Raw genomic sequence first — 23,109 nt, 5'->3', positions numbered from 1 at the left:
GATGAATGTGCCACTTTGTGTAGCTGGCTTTATGGGGGTACTGGGGAATTGAATCTGGGCAGTTAGGCTTTTCAAGCAAGTGCCTTAACTTCTGTAGCACCTCTCCAGCCCTTTGTTTAATTTAATTTAATTTTATTTTTTTCTCAATTTTTATTAACATTTTCCATGATTATAAAAAGTATCCCATGGTAATTTTTATTTTTTAAAGGTTTTTTATTTAAAAAAATTTTTTTTTATTTATTTGGACAAAGAAAGAAAGAGAAATAGGCACGCCAGGGCCTCCAGCCACTGCAAATGAACTCCAGTTGCATGTGCCACCTTGTGCACCTGGCTTTCGTGGGTACTGGGGAATTGAACCTGGGTCCTTTGGCTTTGTAGGTAAGTGCCTTAACCACTAAGCCATCTCTCCAGCCCTTTTATTTTATTTTAGTTAGTTTAGTTTAGTTTAAGGTAGGGTCTTACCTAGCCCAGGCTGACCTGGAACTCTGTAGTTCCAGAGGCTGGACTCAAACTCACAGCAATCCTTCTACTTCTGCCTCTGAGTGCTGTAATTAAAGGCATGTGTCACCGTGCCTGGCTTCCAATGCCATTGTTTTGCAGTGTGAATGCTTATTCTGTGCTATTATTTTTTTGTTTGTTTGTTTGTTTATGGCCCAGTTAAGAGACGTTGGAGGGTGGGAATGTTTGACTAGCACTGGGATGGAAAAAAACTGTGGGGACTTTTACAGTTGGACTGAATGCATTACACTTTTTTTTTTCAAAACATAGAATTATTAAGTTTAATTTTTGAATATCTTCATATGTACATCAGTGTTTTCAGACTTTGAATGCAAAAATAACATTTACTTCAATATAATTGACACCTAAATTTAGGTAGTTTTAAAAAAATTGTAATAAACAACATACTTATAACCAAAATGGCATGCATATAACAAATTGGACTTCTCAAGCATTCTATGTCACAAAACACTTACTTACAGATCATAATTAAAGTGAACGCACAGCTGTGTATTCACTCTGTAAACTTCTTCAGTCTTGATAAACATAAAACCCAAGAAATGGCCCACAAACAATCTATAAATTAAGTATAAAACTATAGAACGATTGTCAAAGGTGTTATAAATAAAAATGTAGTAGGAAATAAATATAAAAACAGGTGATCTTACAAATTAAGTAACAAAATGAGAAAAAAAACTAAGAAAATTGGAACTTTTATTGAAATTATCAATTATTTGCCATTATCAGCGGTCCTTTCTTGGGGAACAAGTTTTATCTTACTATGATTCAGCTGGATCACACACACTCTTTTCACCTAGTAAATAATGAATGGTGGCTGTGATTCACAGCAAACTGAACTGAATAAAGGTCCCATGGAGATCTGCTGTATATGATAAAAGAGATGACTTTTCTTGGCTTCCTTATTCAACAACCAATGGAGCAATATGTGGGTATTTTGGATTTGATAATAATAAGGCTTCCACTCCCGCCATGCTGCTCAAGCTTCTGTAATGCACTGGTGATCTGCTCTTTGAATTTCTTGTCCATTACCCTCTTGGAAAGACTCGTAAGTAGATGCTTCAAGTGATCTTTCAGAGCAGGACCAACAACCACACTTAACTGTACCAGTGTACCAAGTCCTCTTTCAAACACATCATCATCTGGATGGACCAGAGCAGCCTTTAGCACAGGGATCAGTCTTGGGAGCAATGGTACAGCTTTTTCACAAGCACCTCTGACTAAAAGTAATTCTCTAAAGCCTTCCTTCGACACAAAGGTAAAAGGATGCTTTGTCTCTCTCAGACGCTCAGCTAAAGAGACACGAAGAGGATCAAATGGGAAACTTTCAGGAGGGCATTCCCACTGCAGTCTGTGTTTCACTGATCCATGTACCAGTCTGCAAGGAATGCCTCCTTTAGAGTAAATAGCTGCAAATGCAGAAGGGGCTCTCAACTGCTCCCCAAAAGGGTTAATTGTCCTTGGGTTGAATTTATCACTGGGTCAAGGATGGAGTCTCCTTGCAGCCTCAGGAGAACTGGTGGAAGACGAGTTCTTGCTCTGCTGAATGGTACTTCTTGGCTGCACGTCAGCACGGGAAGATGTCCTGTCAGCACAAGTTCCTGTTGCTTTGTTTCTCAACTGCACACGTCCAGGACACTCAGATTTCTGCATCGCTTCCCTTTCACCCCTTAAATTCCACCTTTCCAACCCCTAACAGCACTAGCACTTTCAGATAACCAAGGGCAGTAGTGTCCACTCCCAGGTGCTGTCAAGGCTGGAAAATGAGTTAGTCCTGTAGAAACCAGTAGCATAAATGAGGTTTTAAATTGGAAGAGATGGGGTCTACTCTCGGCCAAGGTCGTAAGTCAGGGAAGGTGGGGACCAAGATGAAAGCACAGGTGCTAGAGTCCTTAGCAACGGGTTCCTGCGGCTCTAGCAACGGGGCCGCGGGCTCGGGTGGGAATCGCTCCTACCCGCCTCCGCTGCCCCACATGGGGCCTCTGCCCCGCTCTCCCCGCCAAGCACCCCAGCTGCAGCGACGGCCACCGCATTACACTTTTAAGTCATGGATAAGCATGAGTTAATGGGGACAGGGACAGAATGTGGTGGTTTGATTTAGGTTTCCCCCATAAACTTACATGTTCTAAATGCTTGATCCCCAGCTGATGGCAATTTGGGAATTGGAACCTTGTTGGAGGAATTGTGCTTTTGGGGGCAGGCTTATGGGTGTTACAGCCATCTTCCCCTTGCCAGTGTTTGGCACACTCTACTGCTGCTATTGTTACCTAATGTTGGCCAGAGGGTGATGTGCAGCCTCTGTTCATGCCACATTTTCCCATGTCATTATGGAGTTTCCCTTGAATTTACAAGCCAAAATAAACCCTTTTCTCCCACAAGCTGCTTTTGGTTAGGTGCTTTCTACCAGCAATGCAAAGCTAAATCCAACAACTACCGTATAACAAAGTATTTGTTATGTGGAAATTAATATTCATACTGCCTGAATGAAATGATGCCATCATAATTATTCAGAAAGATGGATTCAGTTTTGAAAGTTGAAAACTCTAGGTTAATCTGTTAAGAGCTTGCATACTAAATCACTGTTTTTCATGTACATACACACCTCAATACACATGTACATATCATGATGTTTATACAGTACTTTTTTGTCTAAGACTTTGAAATATTTTATTTTTCTTTAAAGGATTTTATTTTAGCAGATGAGTCGTTTCTCTTTATGAATTCCTCTCTTCAAAGTTTGAATCATTTACTCTACAATGAATTTATAAAATCAGTTTTGAAGATTGTGGAGAAGCTGAACCTTACACTAGAGAAGCAGACTGTTGGAGAACAAAAGGTTAGAAGTTTTTATTACTAATACTTTTGCATCATTTTTATATCAACTCTTTATATTCAGCAGTTAATAGCATATGTTAATGGGATTTGAAAAAAAACAAAATATTTTCTTGGGATGATTGTGTGCCATGGGTGCTTTTCTTTTCCTCCTTCCCTCCCTCCCTCCTCCCTCCTATCTTTCTTCTTTTTTGTTTTTTTGAGGTAGGGCCTTGCTCTAGCCTAGGTTGACTTGGAATTCACTATGTAGTCTCAGGGTGGCCTCAAACACACAGCGATCCTTCTACCTTTGTTTCCCAAATGCTGGGAATAAAGGCATGTGCTACCATGCCCGGCTTTTCTTTTTTCATGAAGATTTTGTTTATTTTTAAAGATTTTTTTAAAATCTATTTGCCAGGAGAGGAAGAGAGGGACAGAGGAAGGGAATGAGTGCACCAGGGCCTCTAGCCATTGCCAACAAGCTCCAGATGCATGTACTATTTTGTGCATCTGGCTTTATGTGGGTACTGAGGAATCAAACCTGGGTTGTTAGACTTTGCAGGCAAAATGCCTTAACCATTGAGCAATTTCTTCTGCAACCCCTCCTCCCCCCAATGAGTGGTTTTCTTTTTTTGGTTTATTAAGGTAGGGTAGTGCTCTAGCTCAGGCAGGCTGACCTGAAATTTACTATGTAGTCTTTGAGAGACAGAGAAAGAGGCAGATTATATATATATATATATATATATATATGGAGAGAGAGAGAGAATGGGTGTGCCATGGCCTTCAGCCTCTGCAAATGAGTTCCAGATGCATGCGCCACTTTGTGCATCTAGCTTACGTGGGTCCTGGGGAATCCAACCTAGGTCCTTTGGCTTTGCGGGCAAATGCCTTATCCACTAGGGCATCTGTCCAGCACCACGAGTGATTTTTCTATTGAGTATAGCTTAATGTATAGAAAGTGTAATCTGATTATTCAGAAAGTGGTTTGTATGTTTCATATGTTAAAACTTTTTTTTTTAACTGAGCATGATGTCACATACCTATAATATAGCTCTTGGGAGGCTAAAGCAAGATTATAAATTCAAGGAAGGACTGGGTGACTAAACAAGACCTTGCCTTACAACAATAGGAAGAAAAAAGTTTTTTTTTTAAGTTTTTTTTATCATTTTATTTATTTGTTTATTAGATACAGAGGGACAGAGGGAGAGAGAATGGGCACACCAGGGCCTCTAGCCACTGCAGACGAACTCCAGACACATGTGCCACGATGTGCATCTGGCTAACGTGGGGCCTAGAGAATTGAACTTGGGTCCTTAGGCTTTGCAGGCAAGTGCCTTAACTGCTAAGCCATCTCTCCAGCCCCAAAAAAGGTTTTTGTTTGTTTTGTAATCTAGGATTGCTTTACAGTGACAGTAGAGTTAAGTAAATTTCATTTTGTATAGAAATGACTTGTGCACAAACATGGGGAAGGCTTGATATCTGTTCTTTTATTGTCAGTCTCTACTCTCAGGCAGAAAATATTAAGTTTGTTCTTTGTTTATGAGATACAGACTCTTGTAGCCCATGACTTGATATGTAGATGAGGAATCCTGCTTCTACCTCTAATGTGTTGGAGTTACATGTGTATGCCACCATATCTGGTTGTAGAATAACTGGTACAAAAGATTTTTGTATGCAAGCTGGTGTAGTGTTTTTTAAAAAAATATTTTATTTATTTAATTGAGAAAGAAAGAGATAGATAGAGAGATTGGGTACACCAGGGCCTGTAGCCACTGCAAACGAACTCCAGACACATGTGCCACCTTATATATCTGGCTTTACATGGGTATTGGAGAATCGAACTCGTGTTCTTAGATTTTGCAGGCAAGTGCCTTAAGGTTGAGCCATCTCTCTAAGCCTGTAGTTATTTAAAAAAAAATATTTATTAAAAATATTTATTTATTTGAGAAAGAAGGAGAGAACAAGCATGCCAGGGCCTACTGCCACTACAAATGAATTCCAGATGCATGTGCCACTTTGTGCAATCTAGCTTTTTGTGAACTCAGGCTGTCAGGCTTTGTAGGCAAGCACCTTTAAACACTGAGCCATTTCTCCAGCCCTAAAATTTGCTTTTTTTTTTTTTTTGTTTCTTGAGGTAGGGTCTCTTTCTAGTTCCGGCTGATCTGGAATTCACTATATAGTCTCAGGGTGGCCTTGAACTCATGGCAGTCCTCCTACCTCTGCTACATGAGTGCTGGGATTAAAGGCTTGTGCCACCTTGCTTGGCTAAAATTTATTTGTATTTATTCAAGTAGAAAAAGAATCTTGTTTACTTCAGGCTAGCCTTGAGCTCTCTGTATAACTGAAGTTTGTCTTAAATTCCTGATTCTCCAGCCATAGCCTCCTCAGTGCTGGGATTACAAACATGAGCCATCAGTCCAGAATTATAAATATGTTTTTGAGGTAATAGAATATAGATGATACACAGAGGATGAAGGTTCATACCTCCTTTATAAAATTTTTTTAATGGGTGCACCAGGGCCTTAACCATTGCAAACAAACTCCAGACACATGTGTCAATTTGTACATCTGGCTTATGTGGGTACTGGGGAATTGAACCTGGGTGCTTAAGCTTTATAGGCAAGTACCTTAGTGGCTGAGCCATCTCTCTAGCTCATACCTTTTTTCTTTTTCCAATTTTTTTTTTTTTTAATTTGCACATGTGTGTATGGTTGTATGTGGAGGGAGCATGTACCAGGGCTTCTGAAAATGAAGACTAGATGCTTGCTTCACTTTGCATCTGGCTTACATGCATGGCTTGGAAATTGAACCAGAGCTGACAGGCTTTGCCAGCAAGCGTCTTTACCGCTAACTCATCTTTCTAGCTCCCACTCTTCTTTTCTTTTTTTTTTTTTTTGAGGTAGAGTCTTACTCTAACCCAGTCTGACCTGGAATTAACTATGTAGTCTCAGGGTGGCCTCGAACTCATGGCAATCCTCCTACCTCTACCTCCCAAGTGCTGGGATTAAAGGTGTGCGCCACCACACCCAGTTTACACTTTTCTTTTTTTTAAAAGTGTTCTGTTTAGTAGCCTGAGTAAGACATATATCATGACTTGAAGCACCCAATTTAGTGTTGCCATGGTCTTTTCTAAAGAGTTTTACTAACAGAGCACTAAGAATGAGGCTGATGTGAAAGTGTGGAGTTTAAATAGAAAATGTCTACTGTACTTTTGAGCTCAGTGATCTCTTTTTTTTGTATTCATTCATTAGAGTCCATCTGTATGCACTTCCACTGAAGTTGTGAAGTGGTAAAGGAGATAAAAAGTAGAAATTATAGGGCTAGGCATATGGCTCAGCAATTGAAGGTGTTTGCTTGCGAAGTCTACCAGCCTTGGTTCAATTTCCCAGCCACCCAGATAAAGCTGGATGAGCATTTGTTTGCAGTGGCAAGAGACCCTGGTACACATACACATGTACACATAAATCAGTAAAGAAAGAATTTGTGTTTTTCATCTGAGTGATAGGGGAGTTCCTATTAAAAAAAGTGTTTGTGTGTGTGGGGTGAGAATATATAAAAGGGAAATAAGGGAGAGAGAGTTCTAGTGATCAAGATCATTGCCACAATGGCCCAATCACATTTGTAATATCCTTTTTTTTTTTTTTTTCCCCCAGGTAGGGTATCACTAGCCCAGGCTGACCTGAAAGTTATTCTGTAGTCCCCGGCTGGCCTTGAACTCACAGGGATCCTTCTAACTCTGCCTCTTGAATGCTGGGATTAAAGGCATGTACCACCATGCCTGGCCATATGTCTTTTTATTTATTTATTTATTTGTTGTTTTGAGGTAGGGTCTCACTATCCCAGGAGGACCTGGAATTAACTCTGTAGTCTCATGTTGGCCTCAAACTCACAGCAGTCTTCCTACCTCTGCCTCCCAAGTGCTGGGATTAAAAGTGTGCACTACCAGCCCTGGAATAATGTGCTATTTTTTTATGCTGAGTGATAGAAATGCCAGTATGGTTAATTGCTTTTTGTGGTTTTTGTATATCTAAAATAATTTCACTTATTTTTTTGCCCTAAGCAAGGCATAGTGACACGCTCCTCTAATCCCAGTACTAAGGGGTTGAAGCAGGAGGATTGCCATGAATTTGAGGTCAACCTGCACTACATAGTGAATTCTAGGCCAGTCTGGGCTATTAAGTGAGTCCCTGTCTCAAAAAACAAACACCAAAATAACAGAAACTAAAAGGTACCTTATGGAGTTTACTGGCCAGTGTACCTGAACCTAGAATATGCTTGTCACTATTGCTGCAAAGCCAAAGGACCCAGGTTCCATTCCCTAGTACTCAAGTAAAGCAAGATGCACAGGGTGGAACATGCATCTGGAGTTCGTTTGTAGTGACTAATGGACCTGGCATACTCATTCTCATTTTCTCACTCTCAAATAAATAAATAAATAAAATATTTAAAAAAATTAAAAAAATCTAGCTGGGTGTGGTGGCGCATACCTTTAGTCCTAGCACTTGGGAGACAGAAGTAGGAGGATCCCGCCTGAGACCACATAGTGTATTCCAGGTTAGCCTGGGCTAGAGTGAAACCTTACCTTGTAAAACAACAACAATAAACATAGGAAAAGAAGCAAACAAAAAAATCTGAGTAGAGAATAGGTGTGCTCATCTGTAATCCTAGCTCTTGGCTGGAGATTAATGAGTTCAAGGCCAGCTTAGGCTATATAGCAAATTCAAGGCTAGTGCAACTACAAAGCAAAACACTATCTCAAATAAGAAAAAAACTTAAATAAATAAAAATAAAACTTTATTTTCCAAAAACTCATTTCTTTTGAAGCAGAGCCTTACTGTAGCCTAGACTGACCTGGAACTCACTCTGAATCCCCAGGCTGATCCTCCTACTGCAGCTTCTAGAATGCTAGAATTAAAGACATGTGCCACCACACCCTGCAAAAACTAATGTTTTTAGTTGTTTTACTACTGTACATTATTCCTTTAACAAGTAGAATCCCCTGAATCATTATTGTTGTTTTCTATTTTTTGAAGTGCCATCTCTGTCATGATGTCATTGCCAACTTTAAAAAAAAGAAAAAAGAAAAAATTGCCTTTGTGCTAGGCATGGTGCCTCAGGGGCACATGGGCTATATCATGAATCCACTTTTTATTTATTTATTTATTTATTTATTTTTGTCTTAAAAAAACTTAAAGAAAAATTATCCCTTCGCCTTGTATTTATCTATTTGTTCTATTATTCCATCACTTCCTTTTAGTTCTTTGGTTTAATGTTTCTTCTCTCTTTTTTAAATGTACACTCTGGAGAAATCATCTCTACTTTTTTCACTTTGTATTCTTTTATTTTCCGTTTATTTATTTTTGATATTTTTATTTATGTGAGAGCTAGAGAAAGAGAGAGAGAGAGAGAGAGAGAGAGAGAGAGAGAGAGAGAGAGAGGGAGGGAGGGAGGGAGGGAGGGAGAGAACAGGTGTGCCCAGGCCTCTAGCCACTGCAAATGAACTCCAGATGCATGTGCCACCTTATTATCTGGCTTTAAGTGGGTACTGGGGAATCGAACCTGGATCCTTTGGGTCTTTTGGCTTTGCAAGCCAGTGCCATCACTGCTAAGCCATCTCTCTAGCCCTTTGCATTCTTTTTTTTTTCTTTTCACAATTTTTATTAACATTTTCCATGATTATAAAAAATATCCCATGGTAATACCCTCCCTCCCCCTGCATTCTTTTTTAATAGCTGTGCTTCTAGACCACAAAGTCACTGGAGAGCTATTTGTTAAATTATGTGTGACTGAATGGTACAGTGTTGGTTTGGTATAATTTTTCAGGATGGAAGTGGTGAAGCTCCTGGTGTTTGGGTGATCCCAACTTCAGATCCAGCTGCTAATTTGCATCCTGCTAAGCCTAAAGATTTTTCAGCTTTCATTAACCTGGTGGAGTTTTGCAGGTATTTTGTAAAATTTTAAAAATTTAAAAGTGAAAATGTATTATTAGCTATAGTATAGGAAGTATCCTTACATGTATGTAAGAGATGAAATAATAAACAGCTTAAAATCTAAAATTGCTTCTATAATACCTTTAAAATATATCTAGATATATCAGCTTACAGTTACCTTATTTTTTTCCTTAAGAAAGGACCTCAAGTTAAAAAAATAAAATAAAAAGGAAAGGCTGGGTGTGATGGCACATACCATTAATCCCAGCATTTGGGAGGCAGAGGTAGGAAGATTGTATGAGTTTGAGGCCACCCTGAGACTACATAGTGAATTCCAGATCAGCCTGGACTAGAGTGCAACCCTACCTCAAAAAACCAAACAAAATTTCTTCCTTAAATATGTAATTTATTTTCTAGAGAGATTCTCCCTAAGAAACAAGTAAGATTGTTTGAGCCCTGGCTATACTTATTTGCATACAAGTTAATTTTGCAGTCTACACGGCAGCCACTTATCAGTGGTTTCTACAAATTGCTTACTGTGGCAGTGACAAATGCCAAGAAAATGAAATATTTTGAGGTAAGTGCTTTTGGAGGGATGACCTGGACTATTCTGTTTTTTTTTTTTTTTTCCAAGTCTGTGTGAGCATATAAAATATGTGGTTATCGCCTATGTAGTTTTTTTTTTTTTTTTCGCCTATGTAGTTTTAAAGATTAGTTTCAAATATTGATTTGTCATTTGTAAGACCCTCTTTAAAAAGTTAGCAGCATTTTGGCTCTGTTTTTTTAAAAAATATATATATTTATTTATTTGAGAGAAATAGGCAGGAAGGAAGAGGGGGAGGAGGAAGGGAGGGAGGGAGGGAGACAAGGAGGAAGGGAGAGAATGGGCATGCCAGGGCCTTCAACCACTGTAAATGAACTCCACACATGTTCCCCCTTGTACTTCTGGCTTACGTGGGTCCTGAGGAATCAAACCTAGGTCCTTTAGTTTTCAGGCAAGCGCCTTAACTGCTAAGCCATCTCTCCAGGACCTTTTTTTTTTTTTTTTAAGCTTTTTTATTGACATCTTACATACTTATAGACAATAGACCATGATAATTCCCTCTCCACTCCCACTTTTTTCCTCAAAAATCCACCCTCCATCATATTCCCTCCCCCTCTCAGTTATTTTGTCTCTCTTTTATTTTCATGTCATCCTCTTCTCCTTCTATTATGAACATCTTGTGTATATAGTGTCAGATAGATACTATGAGGTCATAAATATCCAGGCCGTTTTGTGACAGGAAGATTGCATTGTAAGCAGTCCTTCCTTTGACATATATATATATATATATATATATATATATATATATATATATTTTTTTTTTATTTTTATTTTATTTTTATTTATTTATTTTTTTTTTTTGAGGTAGAGTCTCACTCTAGTCCAAGCTGACCTGGAATTCACTATGTGGTCTCAAGGTGGCCTTGAATTCACAGCATTCCTCCTATCTCTGCCTACTGACTGCTGGGATTAAAGGTGTGCACTACCATGCCTGGCTGACTTTCACCTTCTTTCTGCCACCTTTTCCACAATGGACCCAAACCTTGGAAGGTGTGCTAGAGATGTCTCTGTGCTGAACACTCCACTGTCATTTCCTCTCAGCACTATGGTGACTTAAAAAAAATTATTTACTTGGGAAATGAAAAAGGAAGAGGCAGAGAGAAAGAGAGAATGGGCACGGCAGTGCCTTCAGCTGCTGCAAATGAACTCCAGAAGCATGCCCTACCTTGTGCATCTGCCTTATGTGGGTTCTGAAAAATTGAACCTGGGTTCTTTGGCTTTGCAGGCTAGCGCCTTAACTGCTAAGCCATCCCTCCAGCCCTGTGGTGATTTTGAGTCATCCCAGTGAAAAGAGAAGCTTCTGTAACCAAAAGTGAGATTAACATTAATGTATGGGTACAAACATTAAGAAAAGTCCTTACAGGGAAGTTTGATGAGCATAATACATCCATTTAGCCAGACAACAGCAGATGTTACTCCCCTAGGGCTCATTACCTCCCCGCCATAGGCTTTTGACTAGGTTTTCAGTACCAGGCGTGTATTCCCTCCCATCTAATTAGAGAGCAGTTTGTTTCTCCTATAACAGACATGCCACTATTTCACCAGTAGGCACATTTGGCCTGGCTGGCCAATCTTAAGGCTTGCATTGTCCATTGCTGTTTACCACCACTGATGACTTCTCTGTCCCATAGGGCTACATACAGCTTAGCTTTTTCCGGATTTCTGTCAGCTGGTCCACAGGAGGAGGATTTTAGCTCAGCTCCAGCTTGATTTCTCAGTGACCTTGCAGCCCAAGCATGTGGAGTCTTCAGCAATAGGGTCTTACCATCTAGTTATGGTGGGAAACCAAGAGCCTTGGCAATGGCCTGTAATATTGTGGGGGCATCAGAGAACTTCCTGGCCAATAGCTCACTGGAAGGTATCCCATCCCTGCCACTGAAATTTTTCTAGTAATCTGTGGCTTCTGGGTATACCATTATCCAAAGAAGTGGGTTTCCATATGGTTTATTCATAACACCTTAAATTTCGATTAACCCTCCCACATGTCCTTAACTCAATCCCTTTCCCTGCCCTCACTTAGGCCATTGTGCCCCAGTACTCTATTCATCTACTTACATACATGCAATACCCTCCCCTTACAACCTCTCCTCTCCTCCCTCGCTTATCGGCTGTGATTTTTAGGCATCTGAATAATTATGTAAGGTTACCCTGGTTTTTCAAAGTAGTCTTGAGAGCTGCATAAGCAGTGCAGGCTACCTCACCAGAAACCCTAGAGGCAGGGCACAGGGATCTGTACTATGAGTCCTTCAGGTGACCAAAAGCCAGGAATTTTAGGAACTACTACTTTTGTGCTGCTGAAGCTCTTGCTGGCCAATAAATGCCTGGTATACAGAAGGGTTTTTTTTTTTTTTTTTTCTTGGAAGATGGTAGGGGGATGGACTTAGCCATGCCTGTGGTCTTTAATAGGCATGCACCTTTGTTTCCTTCTGTTTCTATCTGGCCTCAACCTGACTACACTCTTCATGCTGAGTGTAGACTTCGATAGCATGAAATAGATTCATCTCTCTGGAAGGCTGGGTACTGCCAGATAAAGATGTGGAGTTGACCAATTCTTGCTCATTTTACTAATTTGTTACTTTATTTGACAGGGAGTTAGCCCAAAGAATCTGAAAACCTCTCCTGAAGACCCAGAAAAGTATTCTTGCTTTCTTTTATTTGCAAAGTTTGGTAAAGAGGTAATTTTTAAGCATTTTATCTTAATAAATCATAGTCTATATTATTATTTTTTAAATAAAATAAAAAACTTTATTAAATTTACATAATCCTCTTCTCCATCCCTTCTTTGTCCCCATGCCTCTCCACTGAACCCTCACTCTTATTTTCTATATTGGTGTGTTTTTTCCCCCTCATCCATCATCCACAAAAACCTATTGGTGGACCCGATATTATGCAGGACTTGTGCAGATAATGTCATGAATATGAGCACTTTATATTTTGGAGATTGTTACAAAATACTCCTCTAACCCTAATGGCTACCATAGCTCTAAAAACCTTAATACTAACTTTAACCTTAAACCTAACCCTGTATAATCCTAAACCTAACCCAGACTTCACTAACAACCCCTACTCTATCCCCCCTTCTACCCTAAGTCTGAACTCTTAACCCTAACCTGTAATCATAATTCTAACCTTAACCCTAATCCTAACATTATACCTAACCTTAATTATAATCCTCTAATTCTAAAACTAAGCTGTAACTCTAACCCTAAACACCCTAACAACCCCTACACTCCTTAACTAACTCTAATTCTTGCTATAATCTTAAATTTAGCCATAATCCTACCCCTTACCCTAGCCCCTAACCTTATGGTTAAGAGTCCCATGCTCTAATGACTAAGGTTGCTAGGTGCCCTCCTGTGGTCTAGTTTTAGATGTTGTAGAGAAACAATCCCTAGTGATATAATTATTCAAAACTTGGCTCGTTAAATTGAGATTGGGAATGAGACTGGCTGTGTGCTTTCTTCTTCTTCTTTTTTTTTTTTTTTTTTGGTTTTGAGATGGTGTGAAAAGCATAGCCCAGACTAGCACAAACTTGTGATCCTTTTTTAATAAAGACTTGTAAGTGCTAGGATGACAGGTGTGTGCCATCATGCCTGGCTTGGGAGTAAGGTCTTTTAAAATCTAACACAGGAAATCTTTGTGCTTCAAAAGTCTCCTGAGGAAATAAAAAAAGAAAAGTCAGTCCCCTAACTTCTCTTAAAATAATTCAGTTGAGTAATGACAGTTCAAAATTAATTATATTCCTTAGTTTTTTTTTTTTTTTTTTTTTTTTTAAGGTAGGGTCTCACTCTAGTCCAGGCTGACCTGGAATTCACTATGTAGTCTTAGGGTGGTCTCAAACTCACAATGATCCTCCTACCTCTGCCTTCCGAGTGCTGGGATGAGAGGCATGTGCCACCATGGCTGGTTAGTTTTTATTTTTTTAAAATAATTATTAGTCCATATTAATTATTAGCAGTTAGTAATAGTTTCATTACAATATTTTTATGTATACCTGTAATGTATTTTGGTCATTTTCATTCTTTAATTTTTCATATGAAAAGAATTAAGTACTTAACAAATTAACATTTTCTGGAAAGCAGCCCTTAGTTTTTAAGCACATGTAGTTATAACAAAGACTAGATACTTCTTCATATTTGAGAAAATGGTAGATATTTATAATTCTTAAATTGTAACCTCGGTTTAGGTGCACAGCCCTTGGTCTTCTTTCTTCTTAAGGTATCAGTTAAAATGAAGCAATACAAAGATGAACTTTTGGCTTCTTGTTTGACCTTTGTTCTGTCCTTGCCACATGACATCATTGAGCTTGATGTTAGAGCCTATGTTCCTGCATTGCAGGTAGGTACATTTTCTTGTTTCTTTCTTCTTTTACTTTTAGATTTATTTTATTTATTTGAGAGAGAGAGAGAAAGAGAATGAATGGGCATACCAGGGCCTCTGGCCACTGCAAACAAACTCCTAATATATGTGCCATCTGTTCATATGGCTGATGTGGGTAATGGATGCCTTAACTGTTAAGCCATCTCTCCAGCCCAGGTGCATTCCTCATCCTCCTCCCTCCCTCCCTCCTTTCTTTTTTCTCATGGTAGGGTCTCACTGTAGCCCAGGCTGACCTTGAATTCACTTTGTAGTCTCAGGGTGGCCTTGAACTCATGGCAATCCTCCTACTTCTGCCTCCTGAGTGCTGGGATTAATGGTGTGCACCACCACACCCTGCTCTTTCTTTCTGAGAGAGAGCAATAGACAAAGAGGCAGATAGAGAATGTGTACACCAGAGCCTTCAACCACTATAGACAAACTTCAGATGCAGATGCCACTTTGTGTACCTGGTTTATGTGGGTACTGGGAAATCAAACATGGTCCTTTGGCTTTCTAGGCAAGTACCCTAACCACTAAGCCATCTCTCCAGTCCCCAGGTGCGTTTTTTTAAAATTTTTATTAGCATTTTCCATGATTATAAAAGGTGCATTTTCTTGATCATACCCCTGTCTTCATCATCATTTTGTTTGTTAAGTTTGTCGTGTGGTAAGCAGCCTCTTTGGCACTTTTAGCTCTTAGGCCTTGGAAACCTGAAGTGGCCTCTCTCCTTTGGAAGTGATAAGAGAATTGAACCTTGCATGTGTTGCAAGTCTGCAGCAAACCTTTAGCTTTATGGACTGCTGGTTGTTTTCCTCAGGGTTACCTGGACTCAATAGCAATTTGTGGGAGCCATCTGTAGAATGCCATACCAGTTAGAAATGACAGTTAATTGTTATATGTTTTGTTAAGTCTTAAATCCCCATATTTTAGTTTACTTTGTTTATATTGACATATAGATGGCCTTCAAGCTGGGCCTGAGCTATGTGCCACTGGCAAAAGTTGGTCTGAATGCCCTTGAAGAATGGTCAGTTTACATCCCTAAGTATGTCATTCAACCTTACTACAAAGACATTCTCCCCTGCCTTGATGCATATCTGAAAGTTTCTACTGTGTCAGGTAAGTTCCTGAAGAATTGGCGCATATGTATATGTATATGTGAATATATATATATATGTATATATATATATATATATATATATATATATATATATATATATATTAATAAAACCGGCCATGTGATTATAAGATAGGTCTGGTTTCATGACTTCTGAAATTTCAGCCCAATATTCAAAATGAGCTGGACATGGTGGCACATGCTTTTAAATATATATGTATGTATGTATTATGTATGTATTTATATTATGTATATATATATATATTTTTTTTTTATTGACAACTTCTATACTTACAGACAACAAACCATGGCATTTCCCTCCCCTCCCCTACTTTCCCCTTCATAACTCTGCTCTCTGTCATATCCCTTCCCTCTCTTAATTAGTCTATCTTTTAATATGGTGTCATCATCTTTTTCTCGTATTATGAGGGTCTTGTGTACGCATTGCTAGGCACTGCAAGGTCTTAGACATCAAGGCCAAATTCTGTCCATTCTTTCTGCCACCTCTTCCACAGTGGACCCTGAGCCTTGGAGGATGTGAGATGTTTCAGTGCTGGACACTCCTTCGTCCCTTCTTCTTAGCACTATGTTGTCTTTTGGGTCATTCCAGTGGTCATCGCCATTTGAAAAGAGAAGCTTCTCTAACCAGAAGTGAGAGTAGCATTAATGTATGAGTATGAAGTGTAGTGCTTTCAGAGCAATTTGGTGAGAGTAATATATGGATTTAACCAGATAAGGGCAGGCTTTATACTCCTAAGGCTCATGACCTCCCCTGCCATAGGCTTTTGATTAGGTTTTCAGTACCAAGCATGTATTCCCTACCCTATAGCGTGTCTTCAGTCCAATTAGAGAGCAGTTGGTTTCCCCCAGAGCAGACATGTCACTATTGCACTCGTTCAGTCATTTGGCCTGTCTGGCCAAACTGTTTTTACTGCTAATGAATTCTGTCTCCCATAAGGCTGCATACAGTGCAGCTTTTTCTAGCTTTCAGTTGGCTGGGCTACAGGGAGAACGTTTTCTGCTCAGCACTAGCTTGATTCTCAGTGACTTTGCCACTCAGGCATGGGCACATGCTTTTAATCCCAGCACTTGGTAGGCTGAGATAGGAGGATTGCTGTGAGTTAAAAGCCACCCTTAGACTACATAGTAAATTCCAGGTCAGCTTGGGCTTGAGTGAGACCCAGTCTTGAAAAACAAACAAAATAAAATAAAAAAGAATATGTTGGATGGTTCATCTCAATACAATTATATAAGTAGGAAATGTACTTGAGGCATGATACCTGTTTTTATTTGAGAGACAAAGAGGCAGATAGAGAGAATGGGTGTTTCAAGGCCTCTAGCCATTACAGACAAATACCAGATGCATGTGCCACCTTGTGCATCTGGCTTATGTGGGTACTGAGGAATTGAACTTCTGTCCTTAGGCTTAGGTGGAGGTGACCCATCTCATAGTAGGCAGTTGGCTTTCTGTTATTAAAAAAAAAAAAATTATTTGTAAGGAGAATGGTGGGGAGTGGTGAATGAGAATAGGCATGTCCAGGGCCTCCAGCTGCTGCAACTGAACTCCAGATGCATGAGCCACTTAGTGCATCTGGCTTTACATGGGCACTGGGAAATCAAAGCTGGATATTAGGCTTTGCAGGCAAGTGCCTTAATCATTGAGTCATCTCTCCAGCTTGGCTTTTCTATTTTTGTTGTATTGATGTATCCTGATTCTCTCCAGTATTCTCTGCCACCTGTAATATAGAACAGGTTCTCCAACCAAAGGTGAGAGCAGTTTAAAGGGGATAAGCTTAGTTATTAGAGAGACTTATTGATGTGTATGTCCACTGTTCTCAAAGAGCAGTGGAGATTCTCTCTGGAGCCTGTTGGCTTCCTGTCCTAGGGAATCTGGCTTGTTTCCCAGAGCCAGATGTGAGTTCTTCCCATTGAGCAGGTCTCATGTACAATCTGTGGCCAGTTGGTTACCTGCATCAGCTGTGTGCCATTATTGAACAAGTGTGTACTTCTTGCTTGGCTGGTTGATTTTTGTATCTGGAAGGATCTCCTGCTTATTCAGTCTGTTGGCAACCATTGTTTTCCTGCTACTCTCACATAGTACTTTCTAGCACTATGAGGGCTGGTTGGTGGGGGTGGGAGGTGGGAACTGGATTCCCTGTCAGTTCCAGCATAGTCACTAGATAATTTATGGCTGCAGCAATAGAGATTTAACCTTTTAATTTTTGCACATAATCAAGTGTTTTGGCAATGGCCTGTATTATTTTGGGGGCCTCGTGTCTCCTTGACCAGCAACTCACTTTGGGGAAACCCATTCTGGTCCTGGGGATTACCATCCAGAGCCCATGGATTTAGGGATGACTGCGCTTTCTCCACCTTTTTTGTTCATGTTCCCCCTTCGCCTTTTTTAGGATAATGGCTTGTGGAATGGTATCTAGGAAGAAGGTTTCTATGGAGTTGATTAATGTTACCATTAGTTTTTATTCCCCCATCCCCTCTTCCCTACCCCCAAAGCCTTTCTGTCCTCCTCTTTATTTTCTGTTGGGTGACTTGTTGAGTAGCCCTCCCTACCCTCCCTCCCAATTTCCCCTTTTCCCAAGCTTTGTTCTAGTACCATGTCCCTACTGTTGATATTTAGAATGGCTGACAGTTAACTGATGCTGGTCCAGGTTAGGAACCACATATGAAAAAGGACATACATTGTTTGTATTTCTGAGCCTGTGTGACCTCACTTAGCACGATTTTTTCCAAGTCCCCCCATTTTCCTACAGATTTGATTATTTCATTTTTCTCACCACTGAGTAGAATACCATTGTGTATATGTACCATATCTTCATTAACCATTCATTTGTTAATGGGCATCTGGGCTGATTTCAGTTCCTGGCTGTTGTGAATAGAACAACAATAAAAATGGTTGAGTCCATGTCTCTGTGGTATATTCTAGAGTTTTCAGGGTATATGCTCAAAAAAGGTATAGTCTGGATCTAATGGTAGTTCTATTTTTAGCATTTTGAGTAGTCTCCATACTGATTTCCTTAGTGGCTGTACAAGTTTGCACTCCCACCAGCAGTATATAAGGGCTCCTCTTTTTCCACACCCCAGCCAGCATATGCTGTCATTTGATTTTCCTTTTGGTTTTTTGAGGTAGGGTCTCACTCTATCCCAGGCTGACCTAGAATTCACTATGGAGTCTCAGGGTGGCCTCAAACTCACAGCAGTTCTCCTACCTCTGCCTCCCGAGTGCTGGGATTAAACGTGTGTGCAACCACGGGGTGAGATGGAATCTCATAATTGTAAAACTGTAAATATTCTTGTCCCTCATGAGAATTTCCATCAAAATATATCAAAAATAGAAATTAGTTGTTTTAGTACCCGTTAATAGTTATTCCTGAATCATTTATTACTATGAAAGTTACAAAATGATGATTTTGAACCTCCATCTTTGTTACATCCCATTTGACATTCTACTTGAAGAAATAAGATGTTCCATATTTATCAATATTAGTAGGAACTCAAGTATTTCTTTTGTGTTTTTGGTTTTTTGAGGTAGGGTTTTGTTCTAACTCAGGCTGATCTGGAATTCACTATGTAGTTTCAGGCTGGCCTCAAACTCATAGCAATGCTCCTCCCTTTGCCTCCTGAGTTCCTGGATTAAAGGTGTGCCATCATGCCCAGCCTCTAGTATTTTTTATTTTATTATTGATTTGTGTGTATGTGCATGAAGAGGTAAGTGGACAACTTTCAGGTCAGTCCTCTGTCTTTTCAAGTCATTTGAGGAAGGGTTTCTCACTCCACTATTGTTCCTTGATATGCATACCACAATTTTCCAGGAAGTTCTCTTGTCTTGCCTCCCATATTTCTGTTAGCATCCAAGTTCTGGAATTACAGAACCCACTGTAGTTTGTGGCTTTTTATGTGAGATCTGGGGATTGTACTTGGGTATTCTAGCTTTGGCAGCAAGTACTTTACTCCAGTCCAAAGATTGTTTTTTTAGTGGCTTGGTTTTAAGGTTTGTAGTATGAATATTTTATGTTTTAGAAGTTTAAGTTTTTAATATTAAACTAGGGGAGGTAATATGATGGAGAATGGAATTTCAAAGGGGAAAGTGTCAGGGGGGAGGGAGGGAATTACCATGGGATTTATTTTTATAATCATGGAAAATGTTAATAAAAATTTAAAAATTAAAAAAAAAATTAAACTAGGATTCTAATGTTTCTGTTTGTAGTGTAGTATGATTGTTGTTTAAAGCTGACTTTTGTTTATTGCCGGTAGATGAAACCAAGAATGACTGGGAAGTGTCAGCACTTTCTCGGGCTGTCCAGAAAGGATTTAATCAAGTTGTGTTAAAGCATCTAAAAAAGACAAGAAGTATTTCATCAGTAAGAAGTCCTCTGTCTTTTCTTATCTCTAAATTATGCAAAGAAAAGCTTTCGGAAAGTAATAGTGTTCATTTAAAACAATAGTTGGCTTTCCATACAAATTAGAATATGACATAGAAATATTTTTGTTTTTTAGCAATGAAAATATAACTAACCTACATTAATTGTTTGGATCTTGTCTTGATCCTGTGCACTTGTTTATCTCTATGTTCAAATGTGTTTAGTAATGTGTTTTAGTAAGTAAGTCAGAACACTGCAAACTTTACCATGAACAGTTTTATATACTTAAGCATCTGTGTGGTTTTTGCAAATAAAGTTTCTGTATGGACACATAGTGCATATTCTCTGGGATGGGGCTTCTTTCTGTGGACATTTGACCATGTGGATACTGGTGGGCAATACTTTTCTTGCTTTGTTTTTGTGTAACATTTTATTGACACTTGCTCCTGGCCAAAGATGCTTTTGCATTCTTGGTGATAAGACAGGTGGCATTCATAAAACAGGCCTGTTTTAGAGAAGTATGAAGCTTCCTAGAGGAAAAGCACTTGTGGGGCACTTTGAACTCTCTGCTGAAATGGTTGCTTTCTTCATGGATACAATTTCTAAAAGAATATTTTTTTAATTAATTTATTTGAGAGAGAGAGAGGGAGAGAGAAATAAAAGGTATACCAGGGCCTCTAGCCACTGCAAATGAACTCCAGATGCATATGCTGTCTAGTGCATTTGGCACTGGGGAATTAAACTCAGGTTGTTAGTCTTTGCAGGAAAGTGCCTTAACCACTGATCCACCTCTCCAGACCCCAGTGGATACAATTTTTACTTGGAAAACATAACTGGTAGACACTTTGGTTTTAGCTTTGTTGATGTTCATAAAACCATTATTTGTTAACATGTGAGGGTTAGTATTTTTCAAATTATACCTATTTTAAAATTTGAATTTAATTCAATAAATTCATGAGTCTTGGTTAAGTCTTATGAGTATAAAGGAATTCTACCAAAAAATATGCAACTACTACCCTAGGAAATGGACACCTAGCTGCAAAATTGGAAGAGATGACTTGTTACATGAAATATCAGTAAAATTAACAGTATAGCTATTTAGAATTTAATTAAACATCAGAAGACATTAACAATAGACTGGTAAAATAGGTTTTCTTTCTTTTCTCTGATTAGGGTTTAACTCTATCACATGTAAACAATTGTATAAATTTGTAGGATGAAGCACTATCCTTAGAAGAAATAAGAATTAGAGTAGTACAAATACTTGGATCTCTAGGAGGACAAATAAACAAGAATCTTATCACAGGTAAACTTCCTTGAAAATAATCTCTGTGAGTGTATTTGTTTTTTAGTTGGATGTGTACAGACCACAATGTGTTCTGGTGTTTATTCCTATGTGATGTGTTTATTTTCAACTAAGATTATACAGACTAATACCTCATTTGATGAAACGCTTTGACTATACTTATGCAATTTGGATAATTCAATATTCTAAATAAAGTGTTAGCCTGGTTTGTTTTGCCTTTTTTCCAATTTGAAATAGAATCTAACTTAATAGCCTTTTTTTCAAATAGAAAACATTTGGGCTGGAGAGATGGCTTAGTAGGTAAGGCACTTGCCTGCAGAGCCAAAGGACCCAGGTTTGATTCCCTGGCACCCACAGAAGCCAGATGCAAAAGGTAGCATATGCATCTGCAGTTTGTTTGCAGTGGCTCGATGCACTGGTGTGCCTTTTCTCTCTCCGTCTCTCTCTCACCCTCCCTGCCTTCCTCCCTCCTTTTTTCTTTCTCTCTCAAATAAATAAAAATAAAATATTAAAAGAAAACAGAAAAACTAAAAGAAAACAACTTGTTTATTTTCATGAGTGTGTGTTTATGTGTGTATGGGCATACCAGGTTCTCTTGCTGCTGCAGACAAACACCAGACATGTTCTATCTTTTCCATTTGGCTTTATGTGGGTGGCTAGGGAATTGAAACTGCATTGGCTGGCTTTGGAAGCGAATGCCTTTAGCTGTTGAGCCATCTCCTCAGCCACAGAAAAGGAGAATAAATAAAAATCTTGCTTGTCATTTTGCACTGAATCTATTAAGTAGCTCTCAATTAATTTAAATATTAAGTATTCCAGACTCTGAGACTTGTTTGAATAATATTTTTTCTCAATTTTTATTAACATTTTCCATGATTATAAGAAATATCCCATGATAATACCGCCTCCCCCCTTGAATAATAATTTTAATTATTTAATGAAAAATTTACCCAAGTTAAATTCAGAAATAAGTGTATTGGCGCTTTCTAATGTACTAATTATATATACGAAGTAGAATAAAGAAAGAAAATATAACATTAAACTTAAAAGTTTAAGAGCACTCTGATTTAACTAACAGTAGTAGGAAAGATATTGAATGAAAGAAATTCTAACTTTTTTATTAGCTGCATCCTCAAATGAAATGATGAAGAAATGTGTGGCATGGGACAGTGAGAAGAGACTCAGCTTTGCAGTGCCATTCAGAGAGATGAAGCCTATCATTTACCTAGATGTCTTCTTGCCTCGGATCACTGAGTTGGCTCTTTCAGCTAGTGACAGACAAACTAAAGTATTTTTATTATTAATTTCACTCATTACTTATACTGTAATATGTATGTTGATTAGGAAAAAATACTTTTAGCCATTGAATATCATTTTGCATTTTTATAATTACTTATTTGTCAGAGTGGTGTCATTGATAAGATGGTTTATGTTTACTTTTTTATTTAATAGATAACCTGGAAAAGCATTAGTATGCAAAAGTTCTGTCTTTTCTTTTTGAGTTAGGATCAAACTCTAGCCCTGGCTAACCTGGAACTTACTCTGTAGCCTACACTGGCCTCAAATCTATGGTAGTCCTCAAACTTTACCCTCTGAGTGCTGGAATTCAAGGTGTGAGCCCTCATATCTGGCTTCTAAAAGTTGTTTTTTTTTTTTTGAGGTAGGGTTTCACTCTAGTCCAGGCTGATCTGGAATTCACTATGTAGTGTCAGGGTGGCCTAGAATTTATGGCAATCTTCCTACCTCTGCCTCTCAGGTGTCTTTTTTTTTTTTTCCTTTTTATTTATTTCTTTTTATTTTTTTGTTTTTTCCTTTTTTTTCTCTTTTTTTTCTTCTATATATTTTTTTAAAGATATCATTTTAAGCATTTTATTTGCTTATTAGAGAGAGAGAGATAGGGAGGGGAGAAGGAGCATGCCAGGGCTTCCAGCTACTACATACAAACTCTGGATGCATGTGCCACCTTGTGCATTTGGCTTACATGGGACCTGGAAAATTGAACCTGGGTCCATAGGCTTTGTAGGCAAGCTCCTTAATCACTAAGCCATCTCCCCAGCCCCCCTCCCCCACTTTTTAAAAATTAAGTAAAGTAA

At 38.8% G+C, this 23,109-nt stretch overlaps 1 protein-coding gene and 1 pseudogene across 1 annotated transcript in view; one reads left to right on the top strand and one right to left on the bottom strand.

Annotated features, from left to right (window-relative positions):
- Prkdc (protein kinase, DNA-activated, catalytic subunit) overlaps positions 1 to 23,109 on the top strand; it is a 263,909-nt gene that overhangs the window by 32,067 nt on the left and 208,733 nt on the right. Inside the window, exons 15-23 of the mRNA XM_045144399.1 lie at positions 3,200 to 3,352; positions 9,151 to 9,269; positions 9,675 to 9,834; positions 12,450 to 12,536; positions 14,080 to 14,199; positions 15,177 to 15,336; positions 19,604 to 19,710; positions 20,926 to 21,016; positions 22,141 to 22,304. Of these exons, the coding sequence (XP_045000334.1) occupies positions 3,200 to 3,352; positions 9,151 to 9,269; positions 9,675 to 9,834; positions 12,450 to 12,536; positions 14,080 to 14,199; positions 15,177 to 15,336; positions 19,604 to 19,710; positions 20,926 to 21,016; positions 22,141 to 22,304 (1,161 nt within the window). The remainder of the gene's footprint in view (positions 1 to 3,199; positions 3,353 to 9,150; positions 9,270 to 9,674; positions 9,835 to 12,449; positions 12,537 to 14,079; positions 14,200 to 15,176; positions 15,337 to 19,603; positions 19,711 to 20,925; positions 21,017 to 22,140; positions 22,305 to 23,109) is intronic.
- LOC105944551 lies at positions 1,240 to 2,220 on the bottom strand (annotated as a pseudogene).

The sequence above is a fragment of the Jaculus jaculus genome, chromosome 2 (assembly GCF_020740685.1).
Source record: "Jaculus jaculus isolate mJacJac1 chromosome 2, mJacJac1.mat.Y.cur, whole genome shotgun sequence".
Classification (NCBI taxonomy): domain Eukaryota; kingdom Metazoa; phylum Chordata; class Mammalia; order Rodentia; family Dipodidae; genus Jaculus; species Jaculus jaculus.
The sequence above is the reverse complement of the archived record's forward strand: the minus strand, read 5'-3'. Positions and strand labels throughout refer to the sequence as shown.